Source organism: Peromyscus eremicus, chromosome 1 (assembly GCF_949786415.1).
Source record: "Peromyscus eremicus chromosome 1, PerEre_H2_v1, whole genome shotgun sequence".
Taxonomy (NCBI): Eukaryota; Metazoa; Chordata; class Mammalia; order Rodentia; family Cricetidae; genus Peromyscus; species Peromyscus eremicus.
In genome coordinates, this window is record NC_081416.1 from 167,832,697 (window position 1) to 167,853,062 (window position 20,366).

At 41.2% G+C, this 20,366-nt stretch overlaps 1 protein-coding gene across 1 annotated transcript in view; it reads right to left on the reverse strand.

Annotated features, from left to right (window-relative positions):
* LOC131895276 (carcinoembryonic antigen-related cell adhesion molecule 1-like) overlaps window positions 1-16,601 on the reverse strand; it is a 54,322-nt gene extending 37,721 nt beyond the window's left edge. Inside the window, exons 1-2 of the mRNA XM_059245745.1 lie at window positions 16,538-16,601; window positions 14,241-14,516 (exon numbers count right to left, since the gene is read on the reverse strand). Coding sequence (XP_059101728.1) covers window positions 14,241-14,516; window positions 16,538-16,601 — 340 coding nt within the window. The remainder of the gene's footprint in view (window positions 1-14,240; window positions 14,517-16,537) is intronic.
* Window positions 16,602-20,366: the final 3,765 nt, after the last annotated feature.

Consider the following 20,366-nt stretch of genomic DNA (forward strand, 5'->3'; position numbering starts at 1 on the left):
TACACAGACTGGATAATGAAGGATATAGTTACCTTTCCTAGAATTTGACAATTAACCTAAAATTTTTCTTTCAGGATAAAGATTCCTTCACCCATACCCAGCAGGAAGCAATTTTAAGAATACGATGCCCACATTCCCAAAGAAGTGGTGTCGGGTGGGTGGGTTTTTTTGGTCCTTTAATGGGTTTTGGATCTGGGATAATTTTCATTGATTAAGGGGGTTGGTTACAAGTCATTGTCAAGGGTTAGGAAAAGGGCTAAGCAAAGGAGATTAGATTTAAGGTTCTTGTTTAAAAAAAAGAAAAGGAAAGAAAAAGACAATTACTAGTTTTAAATACTTTACATTGGATTGGATTGTTTTATATTGCATACAAATTATATATATTGAAATTGATATTGTTAGAAAATACTATATGTATATTTCTAATTGTACTTATACCGTTCATTTAACAATGCAATTTTCTGATCCTTGAATGTAATTATTACCAACTATTAGGATATAAAGAAATGAAAGTTAGTAGTTAGACATTATAATAGAACTTGTAGTCACATTAGGTATGTTTTCAAGGTTGAGCAGATATATTTTAGATAGACAGGTCATCTTCAAACCCTTCAGAGATCTACAGAATATGGCATTTAAAATGTTTTAATAACTTAGAAAATTTTTCTTTTTTGTTATGACTATGAGACATGTTGGCTCCTGGCAGTTCCAATCTACTTCAGAGAAAATATGGGCATTGAAAAAACTGCAATTGGAGTTAACTTTCATTGTGGGAAAAGTTGGCCACTGGACAACAAAGTATCCTCGAATCAACTGCTGACAAACAGGACAGACAGGACATGAAACAAAGGACTACTGATTCTTGCCAAAACAAGTGTGGTTATGGCTTTATCAAAAGGCATCTTCTGAGGCCAGGACAATATGGCACCATCCCTGAAGTGGCCTTCACAATCCGGAAAATGTACAGTACCCTTTTCTTTGAAGGCAGCCGAAAAGGCAATGGGCCGATGGCTTCTGATGTGCAATGGAACAGCAGCTGAAACAGTTATTCTTGAAGAGTAACTAAGCTCACGCCTCTCAATAGTAGAATGGCATTTAATAGAGGGATGTGGAGAAGAATGAGATGCTAAGATGAAGCCACATACACACATAGCCAAAAATAATGGACAGCTGAATTAAAAAAAAATCAACAATTTCCAGAATTAAAATCCTGAATCATGACATGACACTAGTAGAATTCAGGTGTTTCTGGTACATGGACTGCTCTCACTCAATGTGAGGTTGAACTGTTGACCTTGTGTACATCCTACTCCACAATTGAGTCTGTCAGATACACTAAGCCTATAGGCTGAAGATGATACCCCAACACTGCAAAGAAACCTCAGATGACTGTCCAGGCAGGTGGCTGTTTCTGTCAACTCACAATTTTTTGGAAGTTGCTTGCATGCACTTCCTGTTTTTATTTTTGTTAGCTAATATTATTTCCTTCTTGGATCTCTGAGGCAGTTGAAGATTAGTTAGTTAGGTTGAAGATTAATTAGGATAGAAAGTGGATTAAATACATTTTGGACTTAGCAAAATAGGATAGATAATGGAATTATTTTCTCTGAATTTGTCAAATATGAATGGACTAGACATTGTTTAGGTATTTATTACTTGTATATATTGTATATAGTTATTGTACTTTTTGTATATAGTTTTTCTTATGTTAGTTATAAGCTTTTCCCTTTTTTCTTTTTATTAAAATAGAAAGGGGGAAATATGGTGATATTTTATCTTGTACTAAAATGTTATTGGTATGTTAATAAATAAAGTTGCCCGGGGGTCAGAACTATTAGCAAGCCACAGGAAAGCTGGGCGGTGGTGGTGCACGCCTTTAATCCCAGCACTTGGTAGGCAGAGCTAGGTAGATCTCTGTGTGTTCAGAGATACAGCCAGCACTGGAGACACACGCCTTTAATCTCAATACCAACCATAGAAGACCTGGAGGTCTGTACAGACAGGCAGTGATGAGGCGGTCATGTGGTCGGGTTTACAACCAATGAGAAGGCAGAACCGAAAGTCTTTATAAAGACTTTAACACAGGAAGTAGCTCTCTTTCGGAGAGGTGGGACCACCACAGGAGGAAGGGTAAGGTTTTAGCTCTTAGCTCTGACCTCTTGGCTTTCTTCTTTGCATTGGTTCTGTGTTTCTTATTTAATAAGACGGTTGGTTACATCTGCAGGGACAAATAGCCAAACTAGTGGAAATGCATGAACTGTAAACCAATTGCAGAGGAACCCCCACGGAACTGGACCAGGCCCTCTGGATAAGTGAGACAGTTAATTAGTTTGAACAGTTTGGGAGGCTCCCAGACAGTGGTACCAGGACCTGTCCTTGGTGCATAGACTGGCTTTTTGGAACCTGGGGCCTATGATGGGACACTTTGCTCAGCCGTGGTGTAGGGAGGAGGGGACTGAACCTGCCTTGGCTGAGTCTACCAGGCTGGGCTGACTCCCCAGGGGAGAGTTTGCCCTGGAGGAAGTGGGAATAGGGGGTGGTTTGGGGGAGAGGGGTGGGAGGTGGGAGGAGGGAGGACCAGGGAATCTCTGGCTGAAATGTGAAATTAAGTTAATTATAAAATAAAAATACTATAAAAAATTCTTCAGGAGATCAAAACTGACCAATTCTCACAAGCAAAGAAGGATCAGGAGGAACACAATCTGACTATAGTTTATGTGTCCCATTCACAAATTTTCTTTTTCTTCTCTGGGTGAGTGGATCATGCCCTCTCTCCCTGGCCCTATATCCTCTTCTCTCATCTGCTAAAACTATGCATTTATTATTCCATAGGTACACTTAAGAGAAAAAGTTTCCTCCTTAAAACTCCTCAGCTGCATGTTCTACCACTAAAACATATATTTGTTTCCAGCAGAAATTCTTATCATTAAAAGAGTTACAGGCTGTCATCCTCTGGACCACAGACATGCTGTCTAGCTGGAGTTCTGCATCCCATCCTCCATCCTCCAGCCCACATGGATATGCTGTCCAGCTCAGCCCTGCATCATGCCCTGTAGCACCTGAGACAGAAAATCCTGCTACATATGTCTTACAGAGCCTGAAACAGCCTGCTCTTCCTGTGTTTCCACTGCATTCCAGCCTTCAATTCCCTCAGCTTCAGACCCATATCAGCAGGAAGTAACCATGAATGATTTCTACAGCCCCTTTGTAACTTACCCCTCTTTTGGTGCTGAACTCTCCAGCCTAGGGGCTGGACTGCCCTTACAAAACACTCTTTTATTAATTGTACAAATTCTGCCCATGATCCTGAAATATATATACTATCAGATTTTCTCCTCATGTACTTCTGACAATTGATCTGTAAGTCTTGCTATGCATACCCTGACACAGATTATTACAGTCCTCCCATAGCTAAATGGGTCAATATTGCCTTGGTTACAAATTTAAATTATTAGGTCAGTTTCAACTGCAACCTTGGTCCAACAGTTGCTCATGACTAACTCAAGTAACTCTTTATCTAACAATGCCTCTTTTAAAATACCATTTAGCCAAATTAATACCACTAATCAGAGATTGATAGAGTTATGTTCCAAACTAATCATTTCTTTTTGATAAGTCACAATTATAGTATTTAGACACATTTGACCATATTATGCTATACTAGCTAATAATAGATTTTTTTATGTTACTCCTCTGCTACCTACTGGGGACAGAGAAATTCTTATTATATACAACTACACCTAATAGAATGCTAAACTAATTCTCAACTTGCCATTTACATAGATTATTGATTATAAATATTAATTAAACATGTTTTCATTTTTCAAGTCATCTCCAAACTTAAATTTTTCTATGTTTTTTGCTACCCTAGAGAGAATTAAACATTCTCCTTATTTTTACTAAATGAAAAAACTGGAACTGCTGCAAGCCATAGGAAAACAAAATGGAATTCAGCTACTATCACAGAAACTACTACATGGAAAGGTCAAGGATTTTTCTGAAGGTCAAGCCATAGCTTAAGAAGTCTTGGTGATGTTTTAGCTCTTGTATATATATATGTTAAATGGTTCCTACAATGATTTTCTTGTATGCTATGTGTGCTTCCAAGAACTCATAACAGTGTTTTATCTAAATACCTATCAAGCATCCAAGGCCAAACAATCTCATGAACTAAGGTAACAACCTTATAGAAACAATGCCTGTCTCCTAGGTCAGGTGGATAGCTTCATTTCTTGTGTAATTTAAGCAGAGACCCTACTTTTTTTTTAATTTTTATTTTGCAATACAATTCAGTTCTACATATCAGCCACAGATTCCCTTGTTCTCCTCCCTCCCGCCCCCCGCACCTTCCCCCCAGCCCGCCCCCCATTCCAATCTCCTCCAGGGCAAAGCCTTCCCCACAGACTGAGATCAACCTGGTGGACTCAGTCCAGGTAGGTCCAGTCCCCTCCTCCCAGGCCGAGCCAAGGGACCCTGCATAGGCCCCAGGTTTCAAACAGCCGACTCATGCAATGAGCAAAGGACCCGGTGCCACTGCCTGGATGCCTCCCAAACAGATCAGGCCAATCAACTGTCTAAATGATGATTTTTTCTAGATCCATCCATTTGTCTGCAAACCTCATGATGTCATTGTTTTTCTCTGCTGAGTAGTATTCCATTGTGTATATGTACCACATTTTGTTTATCCATTCTTCAGTTGAAGGGCATCTAGGTTGTTTCCATGTTCTGGCTATTACAAACAACGCTGATATGAACATAGCTGAACAAGTGCTCTTGTGGTGTGGTTGAGCATTCCTTGGGTATATGCCCAAGAGTGGTATAGCTGGATCTTGGGGGAGATGGATTCCCAATTTTCTAAAAAATTGCCATATTGATTTCCAAAGTGGTTGTACAAGCTTGCATTCCCACCAGCAGTGGAGGAGAGTTCCCCTAGCTCCACATCCTCTCCAGCATAAGGTGTCTTCAGTGTTTTTGATCTTAGCCATTCTGACAGGCATAAGGTGGTATCTCAGAGTTGTTTTGAATTGCATTTCCCTGATGATTAGGGATGTTGAGCAATTCCTTAAATGTCTTTCAGCCATTTGAGTTTCCTCTGTTGAGAATTCTCTGTTTAGTTCTATAGCCCATTTCTTAATTGGGCTATAAATTAATTTCTTAATTTCTTAATTTCTTGAGTTCCTTATATATTCTGGATATCAGTCCTCTGTCAGATGTGGGGTTGGTGAAGATCTTTTCCCATTCTGTAGGCTGTCGCTTTGCTTTGTTGACCGTATCCTTTGCCCTACAAAAGCTTCTCAGTTTCAAGAGGTCCCATTGATTGATTGTTTCTCTCAGTGTCTGTGCTACTGGTGTTCTATTTAGAAAGTGGTCTCCTATGCCAATGCATTCAAGACTACTTCCTACTTTCTCTTCTAGTAGGTTCAGAGTAGCTGGATTTATGTTGAGGTCCTTGAACTACTTGGACTTAAGTTTTGTGCACGGTGATAGATATGGATCTATTTGCAGCCTTCTACATGTTGATATCCAGTTTTGCCAGCACCATTTGTTGAAGATGCTTTCTTTTTTCCATTGTGCACTTTTGGCTTCTTTGTAAAAAATTATTTGTTCATAGGTGTGCGGATTAATGTCAGGGTCTTCAATTCGATTCCATTGGTCCACATGTCGGTTTTTATGCCAGTACCAAGCTGTAGGAATTCAAGCCTGATGACTTGCTCTGCCAGAGGATTGCTATTGCTTGGGTTTATAACTGAATACCTCAGAGACTTGGGGAAACTGAGAGGTATAAGGAGACTTAGAGGAAGATTTTGAGGAGAGAACTTGAGGACAAGATGGAAGATGAGAAAGAGCCAGCTAGAGAAGTACTACATAAGTAAGGATGAAACGAGAAGGACCTAGATGAGGCAGAATTAAGATGAGAGAATTAAGATAGAACTTAGAGGGGACAGTGGATAAATATAGAGAGAAATCAGGAAAGAAAAAAGCAAGACATGAAAACAGAACCGTAGCTGTCTAGACAGGATTTTATCCCAGAGAAATAAAGTAGACAGACAAAGAAAGAGCTTAGTTTCCTCAGATTCATTTCCCCAAAATAATGTTCACTGTTCATAGCTTCTCTTCTAGTCCCCTGGGAAGAATATTATTAAAGTGGGTCCTTAATAATATTTGAGAATAACCTCCTCTATTTTATTGGACCACCATGGCTTAAGTTAGATTTCAACAACAAAAATTACAGAAAGCCTACAAACTCATGGAAACTGAATAATGCTCAACCAAATCACCAATGGGTCAAGGAGGAAATAAAGAAAGAATTAAAGACTTCCTAGAATTCAATGAAAATGAATGTACAACATACCTAAACTTATGGGACACTATGAAAACAGTGATAAGAGGAAAATTCATAGCACTAAATGCCAACATAAAGAAGTTGGAGAAATCTCACACTAATGATTTAACAGCACACCTGAAAGCTCTAGAACAAGAAGAAGCAAACTCACCCAGGAGGAATAGATGCCAGCAAATAATGAAATTAAGGGCTGAAATCAATAAAATGGAAACAAAGAGAATACAAAGAATCAATGAAACAAAGAGTTTGTTCTTTGAGAAAATCAACAGGATAGACAAGCCCTTGTCCAAACTAACCAAAAGGCAAAGAGAGAGCATCCAAATAAACAAAATCAGTAATGAAAAGGGATACATAACAACAGACAATGAGGAAATCCAGAGAATCATTAGGTCATACTTCAAAAACCTCTACTCCACAACACTGGAAAATCTAAAAGAAATGGACAATTTTCTCCATAGGTACCGTATACCAAAATTACATCAAGACCAGATAAACAATTTAAATAGACCTATAACCCTTAAGGAAATAGAAACGGTCATTAAAATCTACCAACCAGAAAAAGCCCAGGACCAGATGGTTTCAGGACAGAATTCTACAAGATTTTCAAAGAAGAGCTAATACCAATACTCTTTGAATTGTTCCACACAATAGAAACAGAAGGAGCATTGCCAAACTCTTTTTATGAGGCTACAGTTAGCCTGATACCCCAAACACACAAAGATGTAACAAAGAAAGAGAATTGCAGACCAATCTCCCTCATGAACATTGATGCAATAATAATCAACAAAATAGTGGCAAACTGAATCCAAGAACACAGCAAAAAATTATCCATTGTGATCAAGTAAGCTTCTTTCTAAGGATGCAAGAACGCCACCAGATAAACAAACTGAAAGAAAAAAAAACATGACTGTAGCATGAATCTTAGAGGTCCTATTAATAAAGTAAAGCCTGAGGCTAGTTATTGGGGTGAATGCTGGAAGATCAGAGAGTCAGAACAGTCCATAGCTTCCTCACCTTGCCAGTTCCTTAGCTGATCCTGTTTCCTTAGACTTGAAGCCTCTGAGTCCTCATCCAGAATGAATCTCAGCTGAACTGCTACTAGAAGCCTAAAAGATTATCCAGCCAAATGTTTAACCAGCCAAGTGCTTCTAGTTTCTGGACTTCACGCCTTGTATATCTTTCTACTTTCTGTCATCACTACCTGGGATTAAAGGCTCGATTTCCGGGATTAAAGGTGTGAGTCACCATGCTTAGCTATTTCCAGTGTAGCCTTGAACTCACAGAGATCCATGCCTCCAGAAGGCTAGGATTAAAAGTGTGAATGCCACCATTTTCTAGCCTCTGTATCTAGTGGCTGTTCCATTTTCTGACCCCAGATAAGTTTATTAGGGTGCACAATATTTTGGGGGAACATAATACCACTACACATGATCATTTAATTAGATGCTCAAAAAGCCTTTGACAAAATCCAACACCCCTTCATGACAAAGGTCTTGGGGAGATCAGGAATACATAGAATATTTGTAAGTGTAATACGGGCAATTTTCAGCAAGCTGACAGCCAACATCAAATTAAATGAAGAGACTCAAACAATTCCACTAAAATCAGGATCAAGACAAAGATGTTTACTCTCCCCATATTTATTCAATATAGTACTTGAAGTTCTCGCTAGAGCAATAAGACAACAAAAGGAGATCAAGGGGATACAAATGGGAAAGGAAGAAACCACACTTTCCCTATTTGCAGGTGATATTATAGTATACATGAGTGACCCTGAAATTTTTACCAGGAAACTCCTACAGCTGATAAACACCTTCCCACCTTTCTGTGGGAAGACTGATTAGGTGAGTTAAAGTGGGAGGATCTTAGCGAGTGTCCTTTCCACCTCGCTGTGTTTCTAGGTTGGTTCTCCCTCTTCCTTCCAATCCCGGAATTCCATCAATTTCATCCAGGCAATCACGTGAAGCTGTGGTAATGTGAGACAGGGCGATTGCGATTTTGGGTGTTGAATATCCAGTGTTTCTATGGCTACATCTTTTCTTCAGGGTCTCAGTTTTGGCAACCATGAAGAAGTGGTCTCTTATGGTTGTGATCTAAGTGACAGAAGGTCCAGGCTATTGACTCTCAATGTACCAGCTCCTCTGCAGAGACCGTGGTTTAGGAAAGCAAGGCAGACTCTGTAAGACCCCATTCCCCTCTGCTTGGTGACTGTGGGGAACTCAGCCTCGACCTTGCAGAAACTCTGTTGGAACTGCACTGCAATCTAAGACATGCCCCACTCTCTTTCTCCACAGCGATCATATCTGCATGTGTCCTGAGGGTCATCTCAGGCTCACCTTCACAAGTATATCCCTCCACTAATACCTTGCTTGTCTAAGCTCATCATGGACACATCCTAGAGGATGAAAACTATTGAATTACCAGGTTTGAAATTACCCCCCCCCCCCGTCTTTTTCTCTCTCCCATTTTTACTTAGTAGCCATGTTACAGTGATTTCACTTTTTGGATACCATGTGTCTCCCAGCATCCGTTAAGTATCAACATCGTCCTCAACTCTTTACTCCTTGTTGTGAATATTTGGGGCTCAAACCTCACTACTCTGCTCAACAGTGATTATAATGCTAATGTTGACCCGGTGGTATGGTATTTATGATGTGGCTGGCCCTGTATTTGTATCTGGCTTCATTTATATGATGAGTCTGTCATATAGAAATTATTTTCATTCAGATGATGAAAAACTGGAGCTTAAAGTGGTTTTCAAAAATTACTTAAATCTGTATGGTTAATCAGAGATAGACCTGGCTACCTGGCTTCAAGGCTAACACTAGTGGTAGGAATAATTGCTGCTAAAAATTTTTTCTTCCTGTTTGTGTGGTATTTTGCCAAAAAAAGGTTACTTGATTATTATATTAAGTCTTTAAAAACTACTATGAGGCAGGTAAAGGATGTGATATAACCTAGCATCATAGAATCAGAGGCTGAGGCAGGAAGATTGTGGATTTGAGGCAAGTCTGGATTATATAATGAGACCCTTGCCCCCCTAAAAGTTCTCCCAAACTAGAAGAAGGAGAAAACTAAAGATGAGAATGAAGATAAACAAAACAGAGACTAGAGTAACTGCTAAGAAAGTGGATGCACCAAAAGTTGGCTCTTCAAAAATGATTAACAACATTAGCAACCATTTCCAAGATTAACATTGAAAAATGGAGATGGATATTACTAAAATTTGAGGCCTCACCATCCATTCTCAAGATTATGAAGAATTTCAAGAGTACTCAGTAGTTATATGCTAACTGTTTAGTGGCCTAGATGCAATGGACAAATTCCTACAAACCTGAATTCTTTAGAGATGTGAAAGAAACAAAATCGAATAGCAGTATAACCAATAAGATTGAATCAACAAAAAATTGACAAAATTTCACAAATGTTGATGATAAAAACACTGAAACATGATAGAAGTCCAGCTTACTATAACAAAGGCCACACATGGAAACCCACAGCCAACATCATATTAAATGGGGAGATTGACAGCTTTCTCTCCAAGATCAGGAAGAACACAGGATGCTGCTGTGACCACTTCTGTTCAAGAGACTCTTAGGAATGCTACACACAGCCATTAGGTTAGACAATGAAATGAAGGTGCCCAATTATGAGGTGATATATATATATATATATATATATATATATATATATATATATATATATATATTATATATCTGTAGATGACAGTAACTTGTTCATAGAAAATCCTTAACATTGTACAGAAAGTTCTCAGAACTAAATGAGTAAAACTAGCAAAATTGTTGGCTAATGAAAAGAAAATGCCCAAGTGAGATGTATTTCTGTATACTAATTTTGACCATGAACAATTAGATTTTCATTTTTCCTGGCAGTTGTGGAGCTTCAACCTAGGGCCTTGTGCATGCCTGGCAAGGGTTTAGCCCCTGAGCAACAGTCCCAGCCTTAACAGTGAACAATTGGAAAGGAAATGAAGAAAGTATTTATTTATGAGAGCACCAAAAAGAATAAAATACTTAGAATTAAATCCACCAAGGAGATAAAAGACTTGCACTCAACAAATTTCCAAATAAGAGATGATGAAAGAAGACAAGAAATGACAGCCATTAGGTTTGATGGATTGGAAGACTTAATCTCATTATTACTGTTGTTCTGCAGTACTGGGATTGAACCCAGGGCTTTGTCCACGGTAAGCAATGCTCTACCATTGAGCTGTATTCTAAGGTCTGCCTTTTAATGTTTATTTAGAAACAGGATGTCACTAAATTAACCAGGCTGGCCTGAATGGTTGTGGTAGGCACTTTTTTAAAAAAAAATTTATAATTTAATTTTACATATCAGCCATGGATTCTCTTATTTTTCCCCTCGCCCCCCATGCCTTCCTCCCAGCCCACCCTTCATTCCCATTTTCTCCAGGGCAAAGACTCCCCTGGGGACTGAGTTCAGTCTTTTAGATTCAGTCCAGGCAGATCCAGTCCCCTCCTCCCAGGCTGAGCCAAGTGTCCCTGTATAAGCCCCAGGTTCCAAAGAGCCAGCTCATGCACTGAGGACAGGTCCTGGATCCAGTGCTTGGATGCCTCCCAAACAGATCAAGCTAATCAACTGTCTCACTTATCCAGAGGGCCTGATCCAGTTGGGGGCTCCTCAGCTATTGGTTCATAGTTCATGTGTTTCCATTCGTTTGGCTAATTGTCCCTGTGCTTTTTCCAATCTTGGTCTCAACAATTCTCGCTCATACAAACCCTCCTCTTTGTCGCCAATTGAACTCCTGGAGCTCCACCTAGGGCCTGGTCATGGATCTCTGCATCTGATTTCCTCAGTCATTGGATGAGGTTTCTAGCATAAGAATTAGGGTGTTTGGCCACCCTATCACCAGAGTAGGTCAGTTTGGGCTTTCTCTCGACCATTGCCAGTAGTCTATTACTCCTGCCTCAGCTTCTAGAGTGGCTGGAATTATAGGCATGAGCCAGCTTGTCTGAAAGATTTTTTTTTAATAGATGACAATATCACTGAATGTAGCCTATCAGTTCTATGCACATCAGATCAAAACCCCAGTGGCATTTTGCACAGAAATAGAAAAGTCCATTCTAGCTGTCCTGGAACTCACTATATAGATCAGGCTGGCCTCCAACTCCCAGAGATCCACCTGTCTCTGCTCCCAAGAGCTGGGGTTAGAGGCAAGTACCATACCTGGCTTTAAAAGTATCTTGAAAAAGAAAAAGGAATAAAATTGCAGGACATCCTGCATGATTTCATAATTTTAGTACAAAGCTGCAACAATCAAAATAGTCTACTGCTGACATAAAGGCAGACATACAGATCAGTGAAATAGAATCGGAAAGTCCAGAATTGCTCATGCACACTGGCCATGATTAAATTAAAGATTAGTTGATACGATCAATATATGTGTTTATGGGGCACAGTTTTGCGTATATATTATAATTGTGTCAGATCTGAGTAGTAGGCATATCCACCATTTCATCTGTCACTTTTTCTGTTTGTTACAAACATTCATTTCTGCTGGCTCTTTTGAATTACTAGGTGTGAAACAGAGTTGTCCTATTGAGTAACCGAACCTCGAAGGCATTCTTGCTGTCCATCTGACCCTCTGTGACCAGATGAGTTTTGATCAGCCTCCTAAGATTCTTCAAGGATGGAGGAATAATCAGTTAAACAAGGGATGTTGGGAAGATGGGATGTCTAGGTAAAAGAATGAAGTTAAGCCTTCACCTAACAACATATAAAAATCAACTCTAAATGGATCAAAGACCTAAAATGGATCAGAGCTGAAAGTCATCAGACTTTTAGGAGACAGGATGAAAGCATCCTGAAATTGTACTTCCAATAGTGTCTTTGTTATGATGCCAGATGCATTATAGGGGCCTTTTGGCTGCTTATATGTCTCTGCAGAACTTGCATGTTTGGTACCTGAGGAGGACAGAAGAGGGTGTTGAATTCCTTGGAACTTAGTTACAGACAGTAATAAGCTGTCATGTGGGTGCTGGGAATTGAACGCCTGTCCTTTGAACGAGCAGCTAGGGCTCTTAAATATTGAGCTATCTCTCCAGTCCCACATGTATATTTGGCTTATGGGACTGGAGAGATAGCTTAATAGTTACACATCAAACACACACACACACACACACACACACACACACTACTACTACTACTACTACTACTACTTCTACTTCTACTACTACTACTACTACTACTACACCACAAATAAACAGTTATCAGAAAAAAGAATCTCGTGCAAGGAGGCCATGCTGCACATGTGAGCATGAGGATAAGAAACTCAATATATGGGCCAACAAGAAGGCTCAGTTGGTAAGAGTGCCTGCCGTACTGCCTCCCGGTACCTACCCCCAACTGCCACAAAAAAAAAATGCACAAGAGATGACCGGCCACACTATTGGAGGCTCATGAACTGTAGACTAATAACTATGGAGCCCCCATGGGACTGGACTAGGCCCTCTGGATACAGAAGACAGTCGTTTGGCTCAAACTGTTTGGGTGGCACCCGGGGAAGGGGGATTGGGATCCATCCCTGGTGCATGGGCAAGCTTTTGGGTTGCAGTGCCCGTGGAATGATGCTTGTGCAGCCTTGGTACAGTGGGAAGAGGCTTGGACCTGCCTAGGCTCAGTGTGTCAGGCTCTGCTGACTCCCCATGGGAGAACTTGATTTGGGGGATGTGGGGATATGGGGTGGGTTGGGAGGGGAAGAAGGGAGGAGTTGGGATCTGTGGGTGATATGTAGAGTGAGTAGAAAATTTCTTAAGAAAGAAAATGAAAAAAATAGAAAAAGAAAAAATGCACAAACATATGTGGGCCAGTGAAATGGCTTAGCAGATAATGGGCTTGCTCACCCGCCTGAGTTCAATCCCCTGTCCATGGAGAACTAGCTCCCACAAATTGTCCTCTGACATCCAAACACTAGGTGTGGAACACCCACACAAAATAATAAATATGCAAACGTAGTAAGAAACTCAATACAGGTCCTTTCTATCTATGGATTTTATATTTGTGTATTGAAATCTTGGAAACAAACTACTTGGAAAAGTATCTCTACATTGAAAAATGTGTTGTTTCATCCTATCACTGTCCTGTACTCAAAACAAGACTAGTGTCTATACAGTATTCATATTAGATATAGAAAATAATCTAAAGATAATCTGAATGTGTGGAAGGACATATAGAGTAACATGAATATTTTACTAGATTCTGAGGGTGGAATGTGTGTGACTCAGACCCTAAACTCTTAATCATTTTGCATTTCTATTTGCTCTATTGACATCTATTGTTGTTATTATTGACCCGGTCTCACAATGTTATCTGAGCTGGCCTTGTACTTCTTCTTTTTTTTTAACTAAGAGATTTTTCTATTCCTTTTACATACTAACCACAGATTACCCTGTCCTCCCTCCTCCTGCCCCCCAGGCTTCCTCCTCATAAGACCCCCCATTTCCACCTTCTCCAAGGCAAGGTCACCCATGGGGAGTCAGCAGAGCCTGGTACATTCAGTTGAGTGGCCTTGTACTTCTATGCCTCTTGCTTCATGCTCTCACTCTTTTGAGACAGGGTCTCACTACGTAGCTCTGGCTAACCTGAAACTGCCTACAAAGACCAGGGTGGTTGGGAACTCATAGAGATCCAACTGTCTCTGCCTCTGGTGTGCTGGGGTTAAAGGCATGCAGCACTGTGCTCACCTTGCTTGGTGTGTTATCATGAGATTAACATGCATCCATCACCAAGCTGGCTGTATTTGTATCTTGAACCATGTTTTTCTCCTTGTGAGTTTGACCCATTCTGTACTCTGTTGATAAAGAAACTGTCCCCATCCCCAACACTATGGAGTAAGAATGGAGCAGAGATCACTCACCTATTATGTTCAGAGTGATGCGGTCACTTCTCTTGTTAACGAATCCCTTGGCTACCTCACACTGATAGTCCCCTGAATTCTCACTCCTGGCAGGCTCTATTTGGAGGGTGCTGTTGTTTGGGGACAGCATCATCCTATTTGTGATTCTCAGACGCTGAGAGTTGAAGAGCCAATGGATGGAGATCCCCGTGTCATTTGACAAGCAGGTCAGGAATATAGACGTCAGGTCTTTGACTGTGGTGTTGGTGACTTGGATGGAAGGTAGAGTCACTGGATCTGTGGATAAATAGTGAAGTGGAACAGCTGAGAGTCCTTCATCCTCAGAGATCTCATCCAGCTCACAGGGTCCATAGAATGAAGTGGCCCTCTGCAAGATCACATGTTTGGGTTCAAGATATGTTCTGTAAGGAGAGAGCTGAATCTTACTCCTACCAAGATCACCCACAGTGACCCTAACTCAGGGTTTTTGTGTAGATTCCACACTGCATGCCTCTTCAGCCTGCATGTCCAGAAATCTCATGGTTGGGGGTATATATTTCCCAATGATTTTTGTGGGAATTCTTGCTCACACTTTTGGTAACTGTTAACAGTCAGGTCCCTCTTTTATGAAATAGCCTTCTGTTTGTCTTTTATTAAATAATTTGTCATGGGGTTAAGATGGCCCATGTAATCTTAAAGGTGTTAAAGGCTAGACCTAGGACTGGGAGAAATCCCTGACTGAAAAATTTCTGTTTGTAGAAAAAATGTATTTCATGTCCCATGGATATGGATTAAATACTACAGAGAAGTGAATAATCACAGTGCTGACCAAAGCCTGCCACTCCAATCCTCAGTACTGATTTTTTTGAGACAGGGTCTCACTGTACAGTCCTAGCTTGCTTGGAACTTGCTAGGTAGACCAGGCTGGCCTCAAACTCACACTATCTACCTTCCTCTCCCTCCTCAGTGCTGGCATCAAAGATGTGTGCCACCACACTCAACTGACATTTGTTTTTTGGACCTTGAAGAGTAAGCAAAAGAACATCATCAACTGTCAGTGACATGGTTCACCCTGACTCAGAACAGGGCTCCCAGGCACCTTCTCCACCCACTATTCCCATTCCATGGAGTCAGAACTGAGCCAGCCACCCCACCCATGAGACAGGAGTAGACCTGGCAGCAGAGGAAAAATTCTGTGGGGAATTTTCTCCTCCAATTTGGAGAAAAATAATGTGAGCACAGTTGAAAGCCCTGGGTGTTCCTTGTAGGTCATGGAGGTCTTAAAATAAAAATGGAGGGGACAGGGAAGCTTGTGTTAGGCACAGAAAGAAATCTTGACCTTGAGGCTCTCCTAACCATGGACACTCCCTCTTACAACCAAAGGATTTCCAAGACTGGGAGAACCTCCTTCTCACATTGCAAGCTCCATCCATATCAGGCAGAAATCAGAGAACCAGGAGGCTTGGGGGAAGACTGAGTTTTGCTTGTTCCCATAGACGTGAACTGGAAATTAAATGCTTCTGCATCTTCCCAGAAAGCCAAAGGACTCCACTCCAAACCTGGTGATGATATTTCAGAGATCCACTTACTAAGGACTGTAATGTTCTTGACTGTGGTCTTATTGAGGACAGTGACAGTTATAGACTAGGCAGGTATAAGATCTGCTATTATTAGTATTGATGTTGGGAATAAAGTGCTCTTGGGAGGATGACTGGAGCTCTCCATTGACAAACCAAGAGTACTGTGCAGGTGGGTTAGCATCTGTGTGGCAGGAGAGGCTGAGGTTTGTTCTTGAATGGAAATGAATATTTGAGAGGTATATGATTGGAATAAATGGACCACTGGAGAAAACATATTAAAAGACATGTTATGTCAACAGTGGTAAGGGGAAATCATGGTTTGTTTAAGGACATAGTATCTCTTTGAGCTGTGCTTAAACCTCAGTTGAGCAAGTCCTACCCAGAGCTGAGGTCAGATTAGTAGAAGAATTTTCATGCAGCATGCACAAGGCCTGATCTATCTCAAGCACAACACACAAACATCCCCTTTGCACACTCATGTGTACACTGAGCCTGAGTCTGACATGTCCCCTGTTTCCATCACCCTCAACCTCTCTAGGCAAGAGAAGTCCCTGCAGCCCATTCAAGCTCAATGTTGGGCCTGTCTACATGTGCTTGGGCTGGGCCAGGATGCCCTGACAGCCTAGGTATCTGTATGGTAGGTCTGTGTCATGAACCCAAAGAGACTGGGACCGAGTGTGGTAGATCTAGCCCTCTGTATTTAGGCAGTTGGGGCCAGGATGAACAGAAAATACTTACAGGTGATGTTCAGAGAGAATGGGTCACATGGGAGTCCCTCACTGGGTTCCAGGTTCACATTCATAGGGTCCTGTGTCAGTTCTCACAACACTGAGTACAGAGAGAGTCCTGTTGTCCTCAGACAGCTTCAGCCTATCCTCTTCTGAGAGGCTTTGGCCATTTATCCTCCACAGGTAGGCTGTATTCTGAGTCTCAGGCTCACACATTAATGCTACTGAGTCCTCACCCTCCATGGGACTGGAATTGTTGGTTGTGATGTTGGGCTTGGGTTCAGGTGCTGTGCTGACCACAGAGAGATAATGGTTCTGTGTGGTACTTCTGATTCTTTTAAAAGCCTCTTACAACCAGAGATATTTTCTTAACTCCCAGGCAACCCAGATCCTTAAAGAATCAGTCAGGAAGCAAATTACAGGCAGATGGAGTGGCTGAGTGCTCTGACATAATGGGGCCTCCTGTGCTGTATATGGTAGAAGCAAGGACTTTCTCATGAGAGAACTGAGCTTCAGTGTTTGGTGATGGTCAGACTCAAGAATGAGAGACCTCATTTTATCTCCTGGTCCTCACTGACCCATTGCCCCTCTTGAGACACAAGGTTCAAGTCCCTCCAGCCAAACTGACCTCCCCTGCTGTGTGTAGAGCAGAGCCCTCCCAGCCTTTGCTGTTCAGGGCTCTCCTACAGATAAGTTATGATTAGTCTTCCCATTGAGCTTCCCTGAGAAACCTGATAGCCTGTCAGAGATCTCACAGAGCTCAGGTGAACTGAGCTGCAGTGTGGTGATATTGTGTTCCCCAAAATATTGTGAACCCTAATAAATTTATCTGAGGTCAGAGAACAGAACAGCCACTAGATACAGAGGCCAGAAAATGGTGACACTCACACCTTTAATCCTATCACTTGGGAGGCAGAGATCCATCTGGATCTCTGTGAGTTTAAAGCCACACTGGAAACAGCTAGGCATGGTGACTCAGGCCTTTAATCCCAGAAAGTGATGGCAGAAAGCAGAAATGTATATAAGGCTTGAAAACTAGGAACTAGCCTGGTTAAGCTACAGGCTTTTGAGCAGCAGTTCAGCTGAGATCCATTTGGGTAAGGACTCAGACACCTCCAGTCTGAGGAAACAGCATCAGCTGAGGAACTGGCAACGTGAGGTGGCTTTGGCTTATTCTGCTTCTCTGATCTTCCATTGTTTATCCCAATACCTGGCTTCAGGTTTGTTTTTATTAATAAGACCATCTAAGATTTATGCTACATCTGATGCCCAACTTGTCGGGTACAAATTCTTGAAAAAGCTACTTGCCTGTGGCCTTGTGGGCTCCAGCTCAGACCTGAACTACACATAGCTGGTTGTGGTGGTGCACAGTGGTTGGATTTACTGAAGGAGGCAGAGGCAGGAGGATCCCAAGTTTGAGGCCAGCCTAGGAGGTTTGCTAAGGAGAAGCTCCGGCTGGCTGGGGCCCAGCCACAAACAGTGGCAGCAGGACCATGGAGGCAGCAGCTGCTGCTCTAAGTTGCTGGCTTCTTCTCATCATGTTGGTGACTGCGGTGATGCTGCTACCTGGGATGAAGGGTTTATCGATGCTTGGTCAGAGAATTGCCCAGACCATCACGTTACAAGAAAGCATCAGCAAAGCTCAGTTTGCAAAAGTTTGGCAAGACAAATGGTGGGGAGAAATTGCTGTGAAGATTTTCTCTTCTAGGGAAGAACGTTCATGGTTCTGAATGACATACATTTATCAGACTGTGATTGCTCCAAATCACAGAGGAGGCACAAAAAAAAATCTGCAGGGAACCCTGGCCACGACTAACAGCAACTCTGAAATCTTCAAATCTTCAAAAGAATGATGGGACCCCCATAATGATGATTCCACAAGGACTATAGTAAAGCCATTAAGCTTATTAACAACATGGAAAGATTGACTTTAGACTGCAAACTACTAAGGACAATTTCGAGATGGCCAGCTGAGATGATCCAGCCTGACAGACTACTTGAACAAGGACTTGAGACAAGCCCTGCACTTTCCCATTATGCAGAGATTGGACAAATGATTCAGCTAAATATTTCAGGACTTGACAATTAATCCAAAATTTTCTTTTCAGGATTCCCTAAAGACATCTTCACTCCCAAGAAGCAGGAAGTAATTTAAAGAAAACGATGCTCATATTCCCAAGTGGTGGGGTGGGTAATTTTTTTGGTTGTTTAATGAGTTATAGATATTGTCACTGTTTATGATGGTTGGTTACATGTTGTTAATTGTTAATGGTCAGAAAAAAAGCTGAACAAGGAGATTAGATTCAGAGATTTTGTTAAAAAAAAAGAAAACGAAAAAAGAGAATACGAATATGAGGAAGATCATTGAATCTACTCTGAGATAAAAAGATAAAGAAATAATAGGATAAATGGGTAGATCATTGAATCTACTCTAAAAAGAAAAAGGGGGAGATATAAAAGTGACAAAAGGTTGACTATTGAATCTATTATGAAAAGAAAAAAGAGAATATGGATATAAGATAAAAAGGTCAGTTATTGAATCTACTTTTTAAAGGGAACTACTTATTTTAAATAGGATAAGTAATGAAATTTTTTGTCTGAATTTTTCCAATGTTAATGTTCATTGTTAATGTATATAATGGAGTTTTTTGTCTGAATCTGTCAAATGTTAATGGACTAGACATCGTTAATGTAATTCTTGACTGTATATATTGTATATACTTATTGGATATAGTTTTTCTTGTATTAGTTATAAGCATTTTTTAAAATTTTAGACAAAAAAGGGGAAATGTGGTGATATTGTGTTCCCCAAAATATTGTGCACCCTAATAAACTTATCTGGAGTCAGAGAACAGAACAGCCACTAGATAGACATAGAGGCCGGAAAATGGGGGCACACACACCTTTAATCCTACCACTTGGGAGGCAGAGATCCATCTGGATCTCTGTGAGTTTAAAGCCACACTGGAAACAGCCAGGCATGGTGACTCACGCCTTTAGTCCCAGGAAGTGATGGCAGAAAGCAGAAAGGTATATAAGGTGTGAGGAAATAGAGGGGTTAAGCTTTTAGGTTTTTGAGCAGCACAGTTCAGCTGAGAGGCATCCAGTCTGAGGAAATAGGATCAGCTGAGGAACCGGCAAGTTGAGGTGGCTGTGACTTGTTCTGTTTCTCTGATCATTCATCGTTCATCCCAATACCTGGCCCTGGGTTTGTTTTTATTAATAAGAACTTTTAAGATTCCTGTTACACTGCAGTGTTTGGTGATGGTCAGACTCAAGACTTGGAATCAGAGACCTCATTTTATCTCCTGGTCCTCACTGACCCATTGCCTCTCTTGAGACACAAGGTTCGAGTCCCTCCAGCCACACTGACCTCCCCTGCTGGCTGTAGACCAGAGCCCTCCCAGCCTTTTTGTTCAGGGCTGTCCTACAGATAGGTTATGATTAGTCTTCCCATTGAGCTTCCCTGAGAAACCTGACAGCCTGTCAGAGATCTCACACAGCTCAGGATCTGCCTGACATTTAGGTCAGACTGGGCCACAGGTGGGCTATTCTTGTCAGGAATTTGATATTGATTTGCATGAATCTGGGAGCCCTATAAGAACCCTGAGTCTATGAAATGATCTAGAAGATTAAAGGTCACCTAGTAGGTCTCCATGGTGGGGAGGCTGGAGATATGGTTGTGGACAGATAGCTTGTGCCAGTGAAGGCCTATTTGACCCTGACTCAATGACTGTGTTTCCTGTCTCAATTTCCGTGTAATAGGACACATGGTAAATGATCATTGCCATGCCTGCAAGTTAACCTTAAATGTGAACAACAACCTGATCTTCCACCAA